The 21216-nt window shown below is 51.9% G+C and overlaps 1 protein-coding gene across 9 annotated transcripts in view; it reads left to right on the top strand.

Moving 5' to 3' along the window:
* The window catches only part of LOC140732414 (pituitary adenylate cyclase-activating polypeptide type I receptor-like), a 546399-nt gene that overhangs the window by 372264 nt on the left and 152919 nt on the right, over window positions 1-21216 (top strand). Inside the window, exon 12 of one of the 9 annotated variants that reach the window (XM_073055040.1) lies at window positions 20485-20565. The exons of the other annotated variants lie outside the window; for them this stretch is intronic. Coding sequence (XP_072911141.1) covers window positions 20485-20565 — 81 coding nt within the window. The remainder of the gene's footprint in view (window positions 1-20484; window positions 20566-21216) is intronic. 9 annotated transcript variants of the gene reach the window in all.

The raw sequence follows: 21216 nt of genomic DNA, 5'->3' as shown, positions 1-21216 counted from the left end.
AACCCAGCCCGTCACTCCCGTAACCTCCACCTCCAACCCAGCCCTCCACTCCCCTAACCTCCACCACCAACTCATCCCTCCACTCCCCTAACCTCCACCACCAACCCAGCCCTCCATTCCCCTAATCTCCAGCACCAACCCAGCCCTCCACTGCCCTAACCTCCACCACCAACCCAGCCCTCAACTTGCCTAACCTCCACCACCAACCCAGCCCTCCACTCCCCTAACCTCCACTACCAACACAGTCCTCCATTCCCCTAACCTCCGCTACCAACTCAACCCTCCACTCCCCTAACCTCCACCTCCAACCCAGCCCTCCATTCCCCTAACCTCCACCACCAACCCAGCCCACTACTCCCCTAACCTCCACCACCAACCCAGCCCTCCACAACCCTAAGCCCCACCACTAACCCAGCCCTCCACTCCCCTAACCTCCACCACCAACCCAGCCCTCCACAACCCTAACGTCCACCACTAAAGCAGCCCTCCACTCCCCTAACCTCCACCACTAACCCAGCCCTCCACTCCCCTAACCTCCACCACCAACCCAGCCCTCCACACCCTAACCTCCACCACCAACCCAGCCCTACACTCCCCTAACCTCCACCACCAACCCAGCCCTCCACAACCCTAACGCCCACCACTAACCCAGCCCTCCACTCCCCTAACCTCCAGCACCAACCCAGCCCTCCACAACCCTAACGTCCACCACTAAACCAGCCCTCCACTCCCCTAACCTCCACCACTATCCCCGCCCTCCACAACCCTAACGTCCACCACTAACCAGCCCTCCACTCCCCTATCCTCCACCACTAACCCAGCCCTCCATACACCTAACCTCCACCACTATCCCAGCCCTCCATTCCCCTAACCTCCACCACCAACCCAGCCCTCCACTCCCCTAACCTCCACCACCAACCCAGCCCTCCACTCCCCTAACCTCCACCACCAACCCAGCCCTCTACTCCCCTAACCTCCACCACCAACCCAGCCCTCCACAACCCTAACCCCCACCACTAACCCAGCCCTCCACTCCCCTAACTTCCACCACCAACCCAGCCCTCCACACCCCTAACCTCCACCACCAACACAGACCTCCACTCCACTAACCTCCACCACCAACACAGACGTCCACACCCCTAACCTCCACCTCCAACACAGACCTCCATTCCCCTAACCTCCACCACCAACCCAGCCCTCCATACCCCTATCGTCCACCACTACCCCAGCCCTCCACTCCCCTAACCTCCACCACCAACCCAGCCCTCCACTCCCCTAACCTCCACCACTAACCCAGCCCTCCACTCCCCTAACCTCCACCACCAACCCAGCCCTCCACTCCCCTAACCTCCACCACCAACAGACCTTCATTTCCCTAAACTCCACTACCAACCCAGCCCTCCATTCCTCTAACCTCCACCACCAACACAGACCTCCATTCCCCTAACCTCCACCACCAACCCAGTCCTCCACTCCCCTAACCCCCACCACTAACCCAGCCCTCCACTCCCCTAACCTCCACCAACAACCCAGCCCTCCACTCTGCTTACCTCCACTACCAACACAGTCCTCCATTCCCCTAACCTCCTCTACCAACCCAACCCTCCACTCCCGTAACCTCCACCACCAACCCAGCCCTCCACTCCCCTAACCTCCACCACCAACCCAGCCCTCCAATCCGCTAACCTCCACTACCAACACAGTCCTCCATTCCCCTAACCTCCTCTACCAACCCAACCCTCCACTCCTGTAACCTCCACCACCAACCCAGCCCTCCACTCCCCTAACCTCCACCTCCAACCCAGCCCTCCAATCCCCTAACGTCCACCACTAACCCAGCCCTCCACAACCCTAACCTCCACCACTATCCCAGCCCTCAACTCCCCTAACCTCCACCACCAACCCAGTCCAACACTCCCCTAACCTCCACCACCAACTCATCCCTCCACTCCCCTAACGTCCACCACCAACCCAGCCCTCCATTCCCCTAATCTCCAGCACCAACCCAGCCCTCCACTCCCCTAACCTCCACCACCAACCCAGCCCTCCACTCCCCTAACCTCCACCACCAACCCAGCCCTCCACTCCCCTAACCTCCACTACCAACACAGTCCTCCATTCCCCTAACCTCCTCTACCAACCCAACCCTCCACTCCCCTAACCTCCACCTCCAACCCAGCCCTCCATTCCCCTAACCTCCACCACCAACCCAGCCCTCTACTCCCCTAACCTCCACCTCCAACCCAGCCCTCCACTCCCCTAACCTCCACCACCAAATCAGCCCTCCACTCCCATAACATCCACTACCAACCCAGCCCTCCACTCCCGTAACCTCCACCTCCAACCCAGCCCTCCACTCCCGTAACCTCCACCACCAACCCAGCCCTCCACTCCCCTAACCCCCACCACTAACCCAGCCCTCCACTCCCCTAACCTCCACCACCAACCCACCCCTCCACTCCGCTAACCTCCACTACCAACACAGTCCTCCATTCCCCTAACCTCCTCTACCAACCCAACCCTCCACTCCCGTAACCTCCACCACCAACCCAGCCCTCCACTCCCCTAACCTCCACCACCAACCCAGCCCTCCACTCTGCTAACCTCCACTACCAACACAGTCCTCCATTCCCCTAACCTTCTCTACCAACCCAACCCTCCACTCCCGTAACCTCCACCACCAACCCAGCCCTCCACTCCCCTAACCTCCACCTCCAACCCAGCCCTCCAATCCCCTAACGTCCACCACTATCCCAGCCCTCAACTCCCCTAACCTCCACCACCAACCCTGCCCGTCACTCCCGTAACCTCCACCTCCAACCCAGCCCTCCACTCCCCTAACCTCCACCACCAAGTCATCCCTCCACTCCCCTAACCTCCACCACCAACCCAGCCCTCCATTCCCCTAATCTCCAGCACCAACCCAGCCCTCCACTCCCCTAACCTCCACCACCAACCCAGCCCTCCACTCCCCTAACCTCCACCACCAACCCAGCCCTCCACTCCCCTAACCTCCACTACCAACACAGTCCTCCATTCCCCTAACCTCCGCTACCAACCCAACCCTCCACTCTCCTAACCTCCACCTCCAACCCAGCCCTCCATTCCCCTAACCTCCACCACCAACCCAGCCCTCTACTCCCCTAACCTCCACCACCAACCCAGCCCTCCACAACCCTGCCCCACCACTAACCCAGCCCTCCACTCCCCTAACCTCCACCACCAACCCAGCCCTCCACAACCCTAACGTCCACCACTAAAGCAGCCCTCCACTCCCCTAACCTCCACCACTAACCCATCCCTCCACTCCCCTAACCTCCACCACCAACCCAGCCCTCCACACCCTAACCTCCACCACCAACCCAGCCCTCCACTCCCCTAACCTCCACCACCAACCCAGTCCTCCATTCCCCTTACCTCCTCTACCAACCCAACCCTCCACTCCCGTAACCTCCACCACCAACCCAGCCCTCCACTCCCCTAACCTCCACCACCAACCCAGCCCTCCAATCCGCTAACCTCCACTACCAACACAGTCCTCCATTCCCCTAACCTCCTCTACCAACCCAACCCTCCACTCCTGTAACCTCCACCACCAACCCAGCCCTCCACTCCCCTAACCTCCACCTCCAACCCAGCCCTCCAATCCCCTAACGTCCACCACTAACCCAGCCCTCCACAACCCTAACCTCCACCACTATCCCAGCCCTCAACTCCCCTAACCTCCACCACCAACCCAGCCCGTCACTCCCGTAACCTCCACCTCTAACCCTGCCCTCCACTCCCCTAACCTCCACCACCAACTCATCCCTCCATACCCCTATCGTCCACCACTACCCCAGCCCTCCACTCCCCTAACCTCCACCACCAACCCAGCCCTCCACTCCCCTAACCTCCACCACTAACCCAGCCCTCCACTCCCCTAACCTCCACCACCAACCCAGCCCTCCACTCCCCTAACCTCCACCACCAACACAGACCTTCATTCCCCTAAACTCCACTACCAACCCAGCCCTCCATTCCTCTATCCTCCACCACCAACACAGACCTCCATTCCCCTAACCCCCACCACTAACCCAGCCCTCCACTCCCCTAACCTCCACCACCAACCCAGCCCTCCACTCTGCTAACCTCCACTACCAACACAGTCCTCCATTCCCCTAACCTCCTCTACCAACCCAACCCTCCACTCCCGTAATCTCCACCACCAACCCAGCCCTCCACTCCCCTAACCTCCACCACCAACCCAGCCCTCCAATCCGCTAACCTCCACTACCAACACAGTCCTCCATTCCCCTAACCTCCTCTACCAACCCAACCCTCCACTCCTGTAACCTCCACCACCAACCCAGCCCTCCACTCCCCTAACCTCCACCTCCAACCCAGCCCTCCAATCCCCTAACGTCCACCACTAACCCAGCCCTCCACAACCCTAACCTCCACCACTATCCCAGCCCTCAACTCCCCTAACCTCCACCACCAACCCAGCCCGTCACTCCCGTAACCTCCACCTCTAACCCAGCCCTCCACTCCCCTAACCTCCACCACCAACTCATCCCTCCACTCCCCTAACCTCCACCACTATCCCAGCCCTCAACTCCCCTAACCTCCACCACCAACCCAGCCCGTCACTCCCGTAACCTCCACCTCTAACCCTGCCCTCCACTCCCCTAACCTCCACCACCAACTCATCCCTCCATACCCCTATCGTCCACCACTACCCCAGCCCTCCACTCCCCTAACCTCCACCACCAACCCAGCCCTCCACTCCCCTAACCTCCACCACTAACCCAGCCCTCCACTCCCCTAACCTCCACCACCAACCCAGCCCTCCACTCCCCTAACCTCCACCACCAACACAGACCTTCATTCCCCTAAACTCCACTACCAACCCAGCCCTCCATTCCTCTATCCTCCACCACCAACACAGACCTCCATTCCCCTAACCCCCACCACTAACCCAGCCCTCCACTCCCCTAACCTCCACCACCAACCCAGCCCTCCACTCTGCTAACCTCCACTACCAACACAGTCCTCCATTCCCCTAACCTCCTCTACCAACCCAACCCTCCACTCCCGTAATCTCCACCACCAACCCAGCCCTCCACTCCCCTAACCTCCACCACCAACCCAGCCCTCCAATCCGCTAACCTCCACTACCAACACAGTCCTCCATTCCCCTAACCTCCTCTACCAACCCAACCCTCCACTCCTGTAACCTCCACCACCAACCCAGCCCTCCACTCCCCTAACCTCCACCTCCAACCCAGCCCTCCAATCCCCTAACGTCCACCACTAACCCAGCCCTCCACAACCCTAACCTCCACCACTATCCCAGCCCTCAACTCCCCTAACCTCCACCACCAACCCAGCCCGTCACTCCCGTAACCTCCACCTCTAACCCAGCCCTCCACTCCCCTAACCTCCACCACCAACTCATCCCTCCACTCCCCTAACCTCCACCACCAACCCAGCCCTCCATTCCCCTAATCTCCAGCACCAACCCAGCCCTCCACTCCCCTAACCTCCACTACCAACACAGTCCTCCATTCCCCTAACCTCCACCACCAACCCAGCCCTCCACTCCCCTAACCTCCACCACCAACCCAGCCCTCCACTCCCCTAACCTCCACCACCAACCCAGCCCTCCACTCCCCTAACCTCCACTACCAACACAGACCTCCATTCCCCTAATCTCCAGCACCAACCCAGCCCTCCACTCCCCTAACCTCCACCACCAACCCAGCCCTCCACTCCCCTAACCTCCACCACCAACCCAGCCCTCCACTCCCCTAACCTCCACTACCAACACAGTCCTCCATTCCCCTAACCTCCGCTACCAACCCAACCCTCCACTCCCCTAACCTCCACCTCCAACCCAGCCCTCCATTCCCCTAACCTCCACCACCAACCCAGCCCTCTATTCCCCTAACCTCCACCTCCAACCCAGCCCTCCACTCCCCTAACCTCCACCACCAACTCAGCCCTCCACTCCCATAACATCCACTACCAACCCAGCCCTCCACTCCCGTAACCTCCACCTCCAACCCAGCCCTCCACTCCCGTAACCTCCACCACCAACCCAGCCCTCCACTCCCCTAATCTCCACCACCAACCCAGCCCTCCACTCCCCTATCCTCCACCACCAACCCAGCCCTCCACTCCCCTAACCTCCACCAGCACAGACCTCCATTCCCCTAACCTCCACTACCAACCCAACCCTCCACTCCCCTAACCTCCACCTCCAACCCAGCCCTCCATTCCCCTATCCTCCACCACCAACCCAGCCCTCCACTCCCCTAACCTCCACCACCAACTCAGCCCTCCACTCCCCTAACCTCCACCACCAGCTCAGCCCTCCACTCCCATAACCTCCACCTCCAACCCAGCCCTCCACTCCCCTAACGTCCACCACTAACCCAGCCCTCCACAACCCTAACCTCCACCACTATCCCAGCCCTCCACTCCCGTAACCTCCACCTCCAACCCAGCCCTCCACTCCCCGAACCTCCACCACCAACTCATCCCTCCAATCCCCTAACCTCCACCACCAACCCAGCCCTCCACTCCCCTAACCTCCACCACCAACCCAGCCCTCCATTCCCCTAATCTCCAGCACCAACCCAGCCCTCCACTCCCCTAACCTCCACCACCAACCCAGCCCTCCACTCCCCTAACCTCCACCACCAACCCAGCCCTCCACTCCCCTAACCTCCACTACCAACACAGTCCTCCATTCCCCTAACCTCCGCTACCAAACCAGCCCTCCACTCCCCTAACCTCCACCACCAACCCAGCCCTCCACAACCCTAACGTCCACCACTAAACCAGCCCTCCACTCCCCTAACCTCCACCAGTATCCCCGCCCTCCACAACCCTAACGTCCACCACTAACCAGCCCTCCACTCCCCTAACCTCCACCACTAACCCAGCCCTCCACTCCCCTAACCTCCACCACCAACCCAGCCCTCCACACCCCTAACGTCCACCACTATCCCAGCCCTCAACTCCCCTAACCTCCACCACCAACCCAGCCCGTCACTCCCGTAACCTCCACCACCAACTCATCCCTCCACTCCCCTAACCTCCACCACCAACCCAGCCCTCCATTCCCCTAATCTCCAGCACCAACCCAGCCCTCCACTCCCGTAACCTCCACCTCCAACCCAGCCCTCCACTCCCGTAACCTCCACCACCAACCCAGCCCTCCACTCCCCTAATCTCCACCACCAACCCAGCCCTCCACTCCCCTAACCTCCACCACCAACCCAGCCCTCCACTCCCCTAACCTCCACCACCAACACAGACCTCCATTCCCCTAACCTCCACTACCAACCCAACCCTCCACTCCCCTAACCTCCACCTCCAACCCAGCCCTCCATTCCCCTATCCTCCACCACCAACCCAGCCCTCCACTCCCCTAACCTCCACCACCAACTCAGCCCTCCACTCCCCTAACCTCCACCACTAACTCAGCCCTCCACTCCCATAACCTCCACCTCCAATCCAGCCCTCCACTCCCCTAACGTCCACCACTAACCCAGCCCTCCACAACCCTAACCTCCACCACTATCCCAGCCCTCCACTCCCGTAACCTCCACCTCCAACCCAGCCCTCCACTCCCCTAACCTCCACCACCAACTCATCCCTCCAATCCCCTAACCTCCACCACCAACCCAGCCCTCCACTCCCCTAACCTCCACCACCAACTCATCCCTCCAATCCCCTAACCTCCACCACCAACCCAGCCCTCCATTCCCCTAATCTCCACCACCATCCCAGCCCTCCACTCCCCTAACTTCCACCACCAACACAGACCTCCATTCCCCTAACCTCCACCACCAACACAGACCTCCATTCCCCTAACCTCCACCACCAACTCAGCCCTCCACAACCCTAACCTCCACCACCAACCCAGCCCTCCACTCCCCTAACCTCCACCACCAACCCAGCCCTCCACTCCCCTAACCTCCACCACCAACACAGTCCTCCATTCCCCTAACCTCCACCACCAACTCAGACCTCCACTCCCCTAACCTCCACCACCAACCCAGCCCTCCACTCCCCTAACCTCCACCACCAACACAGACCTCCATTCCCCTAACCTCCACCACCAACCCAGCCCTCCACTCCCCTAACCTCCACCACCAACCCAGCCCTCCACTCCCCTAACCTCTACCACTAACCCAGCCCTCCACTCCCCTAACCTCTAGCACTACTTTATCATTTCCTGTCAGTCACTTTATGTACAGACACTCCTGTGCCTAGTGTCACTTTATAGATTTAGAATCAATCTATGTACATAGGCTATCTTAATATTTATATTTATTGTGTGTTTTTGTTATTACCGAGTTCTTTATCTTATTGTGGTATATTTCTGTGCTGCTCTGGACTCGGAGTAACTATTAGTTCATTTTCCTTTACACTTGTGCACGGGAAAAGATGTAAAGCAATCTGGAATCTCGAATCTTAGCCCGTAGCCTAAAGCAAGGAAGCAGTTACGTGGAACGCCACCACCTGCAGGTTCCCCTTCCGCGTCTCACACCACCGTGACTTGTAAAACTTCCATTCTTCCTTCAAAATCAGAATCAGGATCAAAATCGTGTGCTGTGAGGTTTGTTGTTTTCTGTCAGCATTACAGTGCAATACCATAAAAATACATAAATTACAACAAGAACTAGAGTCAGTGTACAGAAACAGACCCTTCAGCCCATCTTGGCCATAAGACACAGGAGCAGAATTAGTCCATTCAGCCCATCGAGTCCGCTCATCCATTTTATCATGTCTTAATTCTGAGCCTGTGCCCGCTAATTCTGTATACCTCCACCACAGAAAACATCCTCTCCACATCCACTCTATCTACTCCTTTCAACATTCAGTAGGTTCAATTCCACCACCCCCCGCATTCTAAATTCCAGTGTGTACCGACCTAAAGCCGCCAAATGCTCCTCATATGTTGACCCCTTCATTCCCGGAATCATCCTCGTGAACCTCCTCTGGACCCTCTCCAATGACAACACATCCTTTCTGAGATATGGGGGCCCAACACTGTCGACAATACTCCCAAGTGTGACCTGAATAGGTCTTGTAAAGGCTCAGCATTATCTCCTTGCCCCTTGAAATAAATAAATATATAAATAGTAAATATTTAGATATAGATATATATAGAATAAATATATTCCATTCCCCTTGAAATAAATGCCAACATTGCTCAACATATTAATTAACCATCTGGGAGTCTTGCACGAGGTCTCCCAAGTCCCTCTGCACCTCTGACATTTGAACCTTCCCCCCATTTAGATAATCGTCCGCACTATTGTTCTTTACTGCAGACTCAACCTCTGAATTAACCTGTGAATTAACACATTTGTCTGATTCCTGCTGCAACCATGTTGCTCCCTCAACACTACCTACCCCTCCACCTAACTTTGTATCGTTGCAATCTTTGCCACAAAGCCATCAATTCCATTATCCAAATCATTGACAAACAATGTGAAAAGTAAAAACACAAAACGCTGGCAGAACTCAGCAGGCCATCCCACGTTACCTCACTCCTGATGAAGGGTTTCGGCCCGAAACGTCGTCACCACCTCTTCCCATAGATGCTGTCTGGCCTGCTGAGTTCTGCCAGCATTTTGTGTTTTTATTTATTTCCAGCATCTGCAGATTCACTTGTGTTGCAATGTAAAAAGTATTGGTCCCAATACTGACCCCTGAGGAACAGCACTAGTCACTGGCAGCCAACCAGAAAAGGCCCCCTTTATTCCCACTCACTGCCTCCTGCCTGTCGGCCATTTCTCTATCCATGCCAGTATCTTTCCTGTAACTCACTGGAATTTTACCTTATTAAGCAGCCTTGTATGCAGCACCTTATCAAACACCTTCTGAAAATCCAAGTAAATGACATCCACTGTCTCTCCTTTGTCCACCCTGCTTGTTACTTCCTTGAAGAACTCATAACAGATTTGTCAGGCAAGATTTCCCTCCACAGAAACCATGCTGACTTTGACTTATTTTATCATTCGTCTCCAAGTACCCTGATATCGCGTCCTTAATAATGGACTTCAACACTTTCTCAACTAATTAGCCTATAATTCCCTCTGTTTTGCCTTCCTCACTTCTTAAAGATGGAGTGACATTTGCAATTGTCCAGTCCTCTGGGACCATGCCAGAATCAAGTGATGCTTGAAAGATCATGACCAATGCATCCGTTATCTCTTCAGCAACCTCTCTCAGGACTCGGGATGTAATCCATCTGGTCCAGGTGACTTATTCACCTTAGGACTTTTCAGTTTGCCTTGCACTTTTTCCTTTGTAATAGCAATGGCGCTCACTCCTGTTCTCTGACACTCATGGACCTCTGGCACAATGCTAGTGTCTTCCACAGTGGAGACTGAAGCAAAGTATTTATTAAGTTCATCTGCGTTCCATTGCTACCTCACCAGTATCATTTTCCAGTGGTCCAATGTCAACTCTCACATCCTTTTTATATAACTGAAAAATCTTTTAGTATCTTGCTTTATATTATCAGCTAGTTTTCCCTCGTATTTCATCACTTCCCTTCTTATAGCTTTTTTAGTTGCCTTTTGTTGGACTTTAAAAGCTCCTCACTCAGTTTGCTACCTTATCTGCTCTTCCCTTGGTTTTTAGCAGTCCTCAACTTCTCCTGTCTGCCACGGTTGCCTACCCCTGCTATTTGAGAATTTCTTCTGTGGGACATTATCTGTCCTGCATTAACTATTCCCAGAAACTTCAGCCACATCTGTTCTGCCGTTGACCCTGCCAGTATCCACCTCCAATCCCCCTGGGCAAGCTCCTCTCTCATGCCTCTGTAATTCCCTTTATTCCATTGCGATACTGATACATGTGACTTGTGCTTCTCCCTCTCAAATTGCAGTATGAATTCAATCATATTATGATCACTGCCTCCTAAGGCGATACGTCCAGCTGACTAATAAGATCTGGGTTATTACACAACACTCAGTCTAAGAGAACCTTTCCCCGAGTTGGCTCGAGCAGAAGCTGCTCTAAAATACCATCTCATAGGTATTTAGCAAACTCCAACCTGATTTTCCCAATCCCCTTACATATTGAAGCCCCCCATTACAATTATGATATTACCCTTATCACATGCCCTTTCCAGCTCCCTTTGCAAACTCAACCCCACATCTTGGCTGCTATTTGGAAGCCTGTATATGATTCCTATAATGGCAGTTTCTTAACTCCACCCACAAAGATTGAACATTCTCTGACCCTATGTCACCTCTTTCTAAAGACGTAGTTCCATCTCTTACCGACAGAGCCACACACCGCCTTTCGAATAAAAACCGATACAGGATGATAGTTAAGCTCCCAACTATGACACTCTTTCAGCCACGACTCAGTGATGCCCACATGGTCATACCAACCAATCTTTAATGGCACCATGAGTTCAACCACCTTATTCTGAATGCTACACGCATTGAAATACAGTACCTTCAGTCCTGCGTTCTTTGCCCTTTTGAATTTTGCTTCTGTGGTACAATTTAACTCTTTACTCTGTCTGCATGTGTACCCAATCATTAGCTTGTCTTTCCTTACATTCATATTACATATTACGTCAGCTACTTGTCAAGCTGTTGGCTCATCCTCAGCTCTATCGTACTGGTTCCCACCTCACCCCCTGCCATATTCATTTAAACTGCTCCCAACACCTAGACTTTGTTTTTCTGCCTAGCCCTATCACCAGGACCATATCCCTCCCATCCATGTACTTACCAATGTAATTGTTTAATTACTTATTTGTCTGCTGGATGTGGGTGACTTTGGAAACAGGTGACTCTGTTTGTTCCTCTCTAGTTCCTGTAAACCGGGGTTCCTTAACCTGGGACCACCAACCCCTCGGCTAATGGTATTGGTCTATGGCATAAAAACCTTAGTGCTAAATGAGGAGCCATTTAATGTCAAAATCTGAAGTCACCTGTGAGTCCGGCTATAGAGCAAGCTTATAAACCATGGACACGGGATTCTGCAGATGCCCGAAATCCAGAGCAAACCACACAAATGGCGGAACTCAACAAGTCAGGCATCTATGGAAATGAATAAACATTTGATGTTTCAGGCCGAGACCCTTCATCAGGACTGGAAAGGATGGGGGAAGCAGCTGGAATATGGAAGTAGGGGAAGGGAAGGAGTACAAGCTGGTAGGTGATAGGTGAGGCCAGGTGAGGGGGAAGGTAGGTGGGTGGGGAGGGGAATGGTGTGAAAAGTTGGGGTGATGGGTGGAAGAGGGAAAGAGATGAGGAGGAAGGAATCTGATAGGAGAAAAGGAAGGAGGAGAGGAATCAGAGGGAAGTGATAGACAGTTGAGAAGTGGTAAGAATGGGGAATAGAAAAAGAGAGGAGGGGAGGGAGATAAATTACCAGAAGTCAGAGAAATCAGTGAAGAGTCTTGGCCTGAAACTTCGATGGTTATTCTTTTCCAGACAGATACTGCCTGATCTGCTGAAGAAGGATGGGTTTGCTTCCTGGAAAACCAGCAGCCTTCCTAAAGGTTTTAATTTTGGTGATTTCAAAGTTATTCTTACTGAGCCTAGCCGTTCTTTCAGTTGTAGACCGAGGTAGCTACTTGAATAGAGTGACAGCTATGTTTCAATAGGAGTTTGAGAAGATTTGGTATATCGTCAAGGACTAGCAAATTTCTACAGATGTACCATGGAGGACGTTCTAACTAGTTACAACCTCATCTGCTGTGAGGCTCCCATGCACGAGATTAGAAAAAGCTGTGGAGGGTTGCAAACTCAGCCAGCTCCATAGTGGGCACCCACCTCCTCACCTTCGAGGACATCTTCAAAAGGCGATACCTCAGGAAGGTGGTATCCATCATTAAGGACCTGCACCATTCAAGACATGCCATCTTCTAATTACTATCATCAGGGAGGAAGCACAGGATCCTGAAGACATAATCAGCATTTTAGGAACAGCTTCTTCCCCTCCACCATTAGAACCCATCAACACCATCTCACTAACAGATAGAAAAAAGCTGGAAGAACTCAGCAGGGCAGGCAGCCTCTATGGAGAGGAATAAACACTGGACATTTCAGCCCCAGATCCTTCATCCTTAGTGTTTATGACACTACCTAACCATTCTGTTCTTTTTACAGTATTTATTTTTATATATCTTATTGTAACTTACAGTTCTGAAGCATGTTTGAGCCACCACTGCCGCCACAAAACCCAACTTTTCATGCCGTACGTCAGCAATAATAAACCCAACTCGGATTCTCATCCCAGGACCCCAGCTACAGCCCTGGTATTCAATGTCAATGCTCCAGACATCTACACTCGATCAATGGTGACTCGGCTATTTCCATTCACCATTGACTTGCCCATTTGAGCCGGAGGGTGTGATTTGAGAAAGGTGGAAGAGTGTTATTCGGGCCGGTGATCTGTGACCGGTGGGATTGGTGCTGGAGCCTCTGTTGTTCGAACATCGAACAGTACACTCCCTTCGGCCCACAGTGAGCCAATGGCAGACGGGCAGTGACCCAAGCAAGTGTGAGGTGTTGCACTTGGGGAAGTTGGATGTAAAGGGACACAGTGTGTTGACTTACAGAGGGGGGGTCAAAGTCCATAGCTTGCTGGAAGTGGCTGCAGAGGGATGATAGTGTGGTAAACAAGGCGGACGGCACGTTTACCTTCGTTGGTCAGGGTACTGAAGCGAGTCACGTTGGAGCTGGATGAAACTTCGGTTTCATTGCACTTGGAGTATTGCATGTAGTTCTGCTCACCCCACTAGAGCAAGGGTTTGAAAATGGTGCAGAAGATGGTCACCTGGATGCTGCCTGGTTTCGAGGTTATGAGCTGTCAGGAGAGATTGGACAGACCGGGATCGTTTAGAGTGTTGGGCTGAGGGGAAGCATGGCAGAAGTTTATAAATCTTTGAGAGACATAGATAGGGTGAACAATCAGACTCTGGTGGGCACGTATGTACGGTGTAAGGGAGAAAGTTTAAAGGCGATGTGCAGGGACAGGGTTTTGTTTACACAGGGTGAGGTGGGGGTGCGTAGAAGGCACTGCCAGGGGTGTTGGTGGAGCCAGGAATGATAGTTCTATTATTTACTTGTTACTTATTGAGGTACAGCACGGTATAGGCTCACTGCCCGGAAACCCCCGATTTAACACTAGCCTAATCACAGGACAATTTACAACGACCAATTAACCCCTACATCTTTGGACTGTGGGAGGAAACCCATGTGGTCACGGGGAGAACGCAGAAACTCCCTACAGGGGATTGAACCCGGGCTATCTGTACTGTAAAGCATTGTGCTAATCACTATGTTACAGTGCTGCCCCAGATGTACGTCACAATACTGTAGTAGTGTCACACTGACCACTACACCACCGTGGTGCCCCAGATGTGCATCACAATACTGTGGTAGTGTCACACTGACCACTACACCACCGTGGTGCCCCAGATGTGCGTCACAATACTGTGGTAGTGTCACACTGACCACTACACCACCGTGGTGCCCCAGATGTGCGTCACAATACTGTGGTAGTGTCACACTGACCACTACACCACCGTGGTGCCCCAGATGTGCGTCACAATACTGTGGTAGTGTCACACTGACCACTACACCACCGTGGTGCCCCAGATGTGCGTCACAATACTGTAGTAGTGTCACACTGACCACTACACCACCGTGGTGCCCCAGATGTGCGTCACAATACTGTGGTAGTGTCACACTGACCACTACACCACCGTGGTGCCCCAGATGTGCGTCACAATACTGTAGTAGTGTCACACTGACCACTACACCACCGTGGTGCCCCAGATGTGCGTCACAATACTGTGGTAGTGTCACACTGACCACTACACCACCGTGGTGCCCCAGATGTGCGTCACAATACTGTAGTAGTGTCACACTGACCACTACACCACCGTGGTGCCCCAGATGTGCGTCACAATACTGTGGTAGTGTCACACTGACCACTACACCACCGTGGTGCCCCAGATGTGCGTCACAATACTGTAGTAGTGTCACACTGACCACTACACCACCGTGGTGCCCCAGATGTGCGTCACAATACAGAAACAGGCCATTCAGCCTCACAGTTCCACCTCACAAACAAGAGAAAATCTGCAGATGCTGCAAATCCAAGTGACACACACAAAATGCTGGAGGAATTCAGCAGGCCGGGCAGCATCTATGGAAAAGAGTACTCTGCCTGACCTGGAGGAAATCCATGTGATCCCGGGAATTGAACCCGGGTTGCTGGTACCGTAAAGCGTTGTGCTAACCACTACGCTATCATGTCACCAGTGAGGGAGGTGGCTACGAGTTATGGCCAACCTCACAATAAAGAGTTTATTAATTAGCAACCAGAGGCTTACAATGCAGAAGGAACATTCGAACCAGGAGCAGGAGTCGGCCATCTATCCCATCAAGCCGTCTCTGCTATTCAGAAGATCATGGCTGATCTCAGCTCCACCTACTTCCTTGCCCCCTAAATCGAGCAATGTCTCAGATATATTTAATGAGGTAGCTTCCTGGGCAGAGAATTCCACAGATTCACTTCTCTCTGGGAAATACTTATTCACAAAAGCCATGACCATGAACTGTGAACTGCAGCATCTTCTGCTGGTGAGCGCAGGATATTCCCCCCACCCCCCACCCCCCAGGAAAGGCAGTGGGGCGAGGGTTGTTACCACCAAAAATCAGTCCTGGAAGCTTACAGCGGCAAGGTCACCAGGCTTAACAGAAAGGGAAGTTATCTGATTGTCTCCATTCTGGCCAGCAATGAAGCAACCAGAGATGAACAATTAAAAGCGGGGACGGCCTGTGAAGCCCACATTCCTTGAATTAATATAAAAATAAGTCGTGTAGTCACTGCATTTGGCTGTATATAATTGCTCCTCACTCTGACCTGAAGGCCTTTGTCAGGCCACCACGTCCTTTCCTCCAGGGAAAGAATTCTAACCTCTCACATCTAAACTATTAGACCATTTGCAGAATTCGGCCATTCAGCCCATCAAGTCTGCTCCACTATTTGGCTGAGAGATTATTCCTCTTAACCCCTATCTTCTGCCTTCTTCCAGTAACTTTCGATGGCTTTACTAACTGGGAACATGCCTCCACTTGAAATGTACTCAACGACTTGGCCTCCAAACCCACCTGTAGCAATGAATTTCACAGATTCACCACCCTCCATTGAAAAAATTTCCTCCTCATCTCTGTTCTGAAGGGAAGGCCTTGCATTCTGAGGCTGTGCCCTCTGGTAAAATAGTAAATAGTATCCAGACGCACTTGATTCATCATCTGAAGGGAGATGGTGGAAGCTGATATGGTAGCAATGTGGGGTAAGAGCCACGTAGACAAGAACAAGCAGGCAATGGAGAGATGCAGGCAGCCAGATGTGACTAGTTGAAATTGGCATCATGGTCGGCACCAACACTGTGGGCTGAATGGCCTGTTCCTGTGCTGTACTGTGCTACGTTCTATCTCAGCTGCATTTTTATAAGCTTTTATTGAATCCATAACCACAGAAAAATGGGAAGAGACCATTAACCCACAACCACCCCACCCTCAAGGCCATTTTGTCCCTCAGCTCTAGCACGGAGGCCTGTGGTTTTCTTTGACTGGGCGGCACACCTACTGACCAGCTGGCAGTGCTGAGGAAACCAGAAAGGCCAACATACTCGAGCTGAGGGCCCAGCCTTTGTTAAAAATGTAATTGAAACAACAAACATAATGTTAAAATAACAAACACTCTCCTTGTGTTTATTAAACACATACTAGTGATCAAAGAGCAAATAGAAGATAGATGCAGAAAAATAATTTGGCCGAGGGCCCAGAGATTGTGCTGCTGCCTCGGTGTTCCCACATCCCGGGTTCGATCTGGCCTCCAGAGCAGTGCAGAGTTTTCAAATCCTCCCCGACACCGAGGGCATCTCCCCACCCCCACCCCCGGTCGCTCTGGTTTCCACTGACATCCCAAAGACGGGCAGGTTGGTGGGGTAAGTGGCCATTGTAAATTGCCGCAACACACACAGAATGCTGGAGGAACTCAGCAGGCCAGGCAGCGTCTATGGAAAAGAGTACAGTCGACGTTTCAGGCCGAGACCTCTCGGCACGACTTTTTTTTCACTCCAGTCCTGCCGAAGGGTCTCAGCCCGAAATATCGACTTTTCCACAGATGCTGCCTGGCCTGCTGAGTTCCTCCAGCATTTTGTGCGTGTTGCTTGGATTTCCAGTATCTGAAGATTTTCTCTCGACTGTAGATTGCCGGTTTATAGGTGAGGCGTAGAATCCAGCAGGCAGCTGAGCTATCAGAATAAGGTTCATTATCACTGACATATGTGGTGAAATCTGTTGTCTTGTGGGGGTGGGGATAGAATTCGGCTGTGTTATAATTCAGAATCTGAATAAGGTTTATTGACACTGTCACGCGATGTGAAATCTGTTGGTTTGTGGCAGCAGCACAGTGCAAGACATGAAAAATTACATAATTAGGAAAGGGAATAAATAATCCAAAATACAATGTTCATGAGCTCATGCGTAAGACAGAAAAAATTACTGTTACAGTAATAAATACATAGCGTAAAAGAGGAACAGTTAGTGTTAGGAGAATTAGTAGGAGTATGGGAAGAACAGATTAGAGAGAAAGTTAGTGTGGGAATGGGATTAAGCAATCATTTGGGGGACTCGGTGGGATAGACTCAGTGGGCTGAATGGCCCTTTTATTGTAAAGAAACAGGAAAGAGGAAGCACCAGAGCTCATTTTAGCTTCTTGATACAAAACTAAACTTTCTGTCTGTGGTGAGGATGTTTCCTGTCATGGGGCAGTCTAAGAGCAGAGGATGAAGGCACAGAACAGAGCAGGGATGAGGAGAAATTTCATTGCCACAAACGGCTGTGGAGGCCAAGTCACTGGGTGCATTTGAAGTGGAGGTTGACAGGTTCGTGATGGGTAAAGGTTTCAAAGGTCACGGTGAGAAGGCAATGAATGGGGTTGAGAGGGATAATAAATCAGCCATGATGGAATGGCGGAACAGACTCAATGGGCCGAATGGCCTAAATCTGCTCCTATGTCTTATGGTCTATTTGAATCTTTAAAACCTTATCACTAGAGAGAGAGAACAACTTTAATTTATACCCTTTCTCAGCCCAAAAGAACACCATAAAGAGCCTCCCAACCTCCAGTCCTTAAAGGCTCCAGCCTGGAAGTATGGACAGAAACCTGTGTATGGAAAGATCCCACCAATAGCAATGAGACCATGATGAGAATTCTTTTTGCGTGGCGTTGGCAGGGGGCAGCATGGCGATGTAGATTCAACCCTCCTACATGGCTCCAGAGACCTAACCTCTGCTGCTGTCTGTGTGGAGTTCACCCATTCTCCCTGTGACCATGTGGGTTTCCTCCAGGTGCTCCAGTTTCCTCCCACATCCCGAAGACGTGAGGGTCGATGGGTTAATTGCCCGCTGTAAATCTCCCCCTGGTATGTATGTAAGTGGTAGAATCTGGAAGGAGTTAAAAGAGATAGGATCATGCAGTATAGAAACAGGCCCTTTGGCCCATCTAGCCCATGCTGACTGAGATACCCATCCAAGCTAAAACTTTCTAATCGTTATTAGCCATGCACCTATCCAGCCTTCTTTTAAATGTTGCCCTGGTACCTGCCTCAGCCACTTCCTCTGGCAGCTCATTCCATGTAGCCACCACTCACTGTGTAAAAAAAAGAGTTGCCTTTTAAGTTCCTATTAAATCTCCCCTTGAACCCCTGTCCAGTTTTTTTAATTCCCAAACGCTGTGTTGAAAAGAGAGAGTGCGTTCACCCACAGAGTTGATGGTGAATGTGGGGAGAAATTATGGACTGCAAGTTGACAGATTCTTCAATCTTACATGTGTCCTGCTCTGTCATAAAGAAATAGAGAAAGTAATTTGGGGTAGATGTTGGGAGATCTCCCCAGTCTGTGTAGAACATTACCACACACTACGGGCCTTTCAGCCCATGATGTTGTGCTGACTTTCTAACCTACTTTATGATCAATCTAACCCTTCCGACCTCCATAGCCTCCATTTAACAACCATGAGCAACCTTCCTTAAGCCCCTCACCCCTGCTGGGGCAGTGGCCACCGACAGCAGCTCACCACAGTCCTCTGTCCTGGGCCAATCATTCAAGTTGTTCCACACTGTAGCCCTTCTAGGTGGAGATCCTTCCTCTCCCAGGCATGAGGTCTTTGGGGCTTCTGTTGGCATTTCTGTAGCTCAGGATTTTTATGGGATGGGGTTGCTGGTCCTATGCCCAACCCTCCTCCTTTCACAGCCAGGCCATGGTGGCATTATGTCTTATCTAAGAGTCTCTTAAATGTCCCTATTGTGTCTTCCCCTGGCAGTGTGTTCCATGCACTTACCACTCTCTTGTGTAAACAAAGTTATCTCTGATATCCCTCCTAGACTTTCCTCCAATCATCTGAAAATCATGCCTCCTTGTATCAGCTATTTCCATCCTGGGAAAAAGTCTCTGGCTGTCCACTATACCTATGCCTCTTAATATCTTGTACACCTCTGCCGACTTCAATGCAAAAATACGCTCATCGTATCTTCATAAGGCACGCTCTCACCTCCTCAACAGTCCTATAAACTTGCATGGCAACTTTGAGGGAACAATGGATGTGGACCTCAAGGTCCCTCTGTTCCTCCACCCTGCTAAGAATTCTGTCTTCAAACTTGACCTTCCAAAGTGAATCACTTCACACTTTTCCACGTTGAACTGCATCTGCCACTGCTCAGCCCGGCTCTGCACCCAGTCGATGGCCTGTGGCAGCCTATGACAACCTTCTGCACCGTCCACATCTCCACCAACCATCGTGTCATCAGCAAACTTACTAACCCACCCTTCCGCTTGCTCATTCAAGTCATTTATCAGAGTCACAGAGAGCAGGGATCCCAGAACAGATCTCCATGCAACCCCACAGGTCTCTGACCTGCACTCCACCTATCGCCATCCTCCTCCTTATAACGGCAAGCCAATGCTGAACCCACAGAGCAGAGTCGCACGGTCGTTGTATTAACCCATCCGTGACCGTCACCTTCTCAATGTCCAGAGACAGACTGGGTACGAGGCAGGTGGACAAGGAGGCCAAGGAGGAAAAACAGTGCGGTGGCTGTTGGGGCTCACGACGTTTGACATGATTGAGGGACAGGGTGGGGGGGGGGGGTGTGGAAGAGGGGAAATATTCAAATGTGTTTCTATTGCGATGTTAAAATATTCGATTCCCCCCTCACCTAATGCAGGGTTAAACGTGGCGTCGTAAGAGTATGTAGAACAAACAGGCATCATCTGAAGTGACTCACTTTGGGAAGCAAACCAAAGAGCTTATTTATCTTTTCTCTTTTGTTTACACTCTTTCCATCCATCCCTGATTTCTTTCCTCTTCCCTCACCCTCACCATCTCTTTCTTCCCCCGCAACCTCCTGTAAATAATGGTGCTCGACAGCTGTGTGCAGAAATGCTACTGTAAACCTCAGAGAGTTAATCAGCATGTTTGCAAGATGTCAGAACTGTCCGCCATTACCTTGTAAGTGCAAGTGAAATCCTCCTCTCTCTCTCTCTCTTTATCTCTCTATCTCTTCTCCCCACCCCACCTCCGAAACAATGTTTGTTGTAAAAAGCATGCCGAGAATATATAATCCATTTCCTCTGTGTTTCTGGAAGAAATTAATACTCAACCTTCTGTCTTGCAAGGGCAGAAACCGGGCAAAGACGGAGCAACAATCCCCCAACAAATATTGGCCTCTCAAAGTGATCTGGCCCTGGTTAGAATTCCAGGGACAATGTTTCTATCTGCATTTACTAAGGAATGCAATTTGCTCCAGCAGATGAGGGGAATATACGATAGATCCAGTAACACTCAGACCCAATGCTTAACTCCACCACTGTACTGTTTATCCAATATAACAATTATGTAAACTGCCCCTTGAACACTCAGCAATTAGAGGGCAATATTGGCTCACTGTTCTGTTTAGATTAATGATGTTTCTGCATCTCACTTAAGAGGCTGATTTACGCAAGGCTCTTGAGTTCAGAGCAAACTGCAGTGGTGCTCAGAACGGTCCAGGGCTTCCGGGAGGTCCCAGAGCTGTTGAAATGCAGTTGATCTTCTCAATGCGGGTGTGTGGGGGGTGGGAGGGGGGGATGTAGCAAAATCTCACAGCCGTCCCTGTGATAA

Source organism: Hemitrygon akajei, chromosome 8 (assembly GCF_048418815.1).
Source record: "Hemitrygon akajei chromosome 8, sHemAka1.3, whole genome shotgun sequence".
NCBI classification, from domain to species: Eukaryota; Metazoa; Chordata; class Chondrichthyes; order Myliobatiformes; family Dasyatidae; genus Hemitrygon; species Hemitrygon akajei.
The sequence above is the reverse complement of the archived record's forward strand: the minus strand, read 5'-3'. Positions and strand labels throughout refer to the sequence as shown.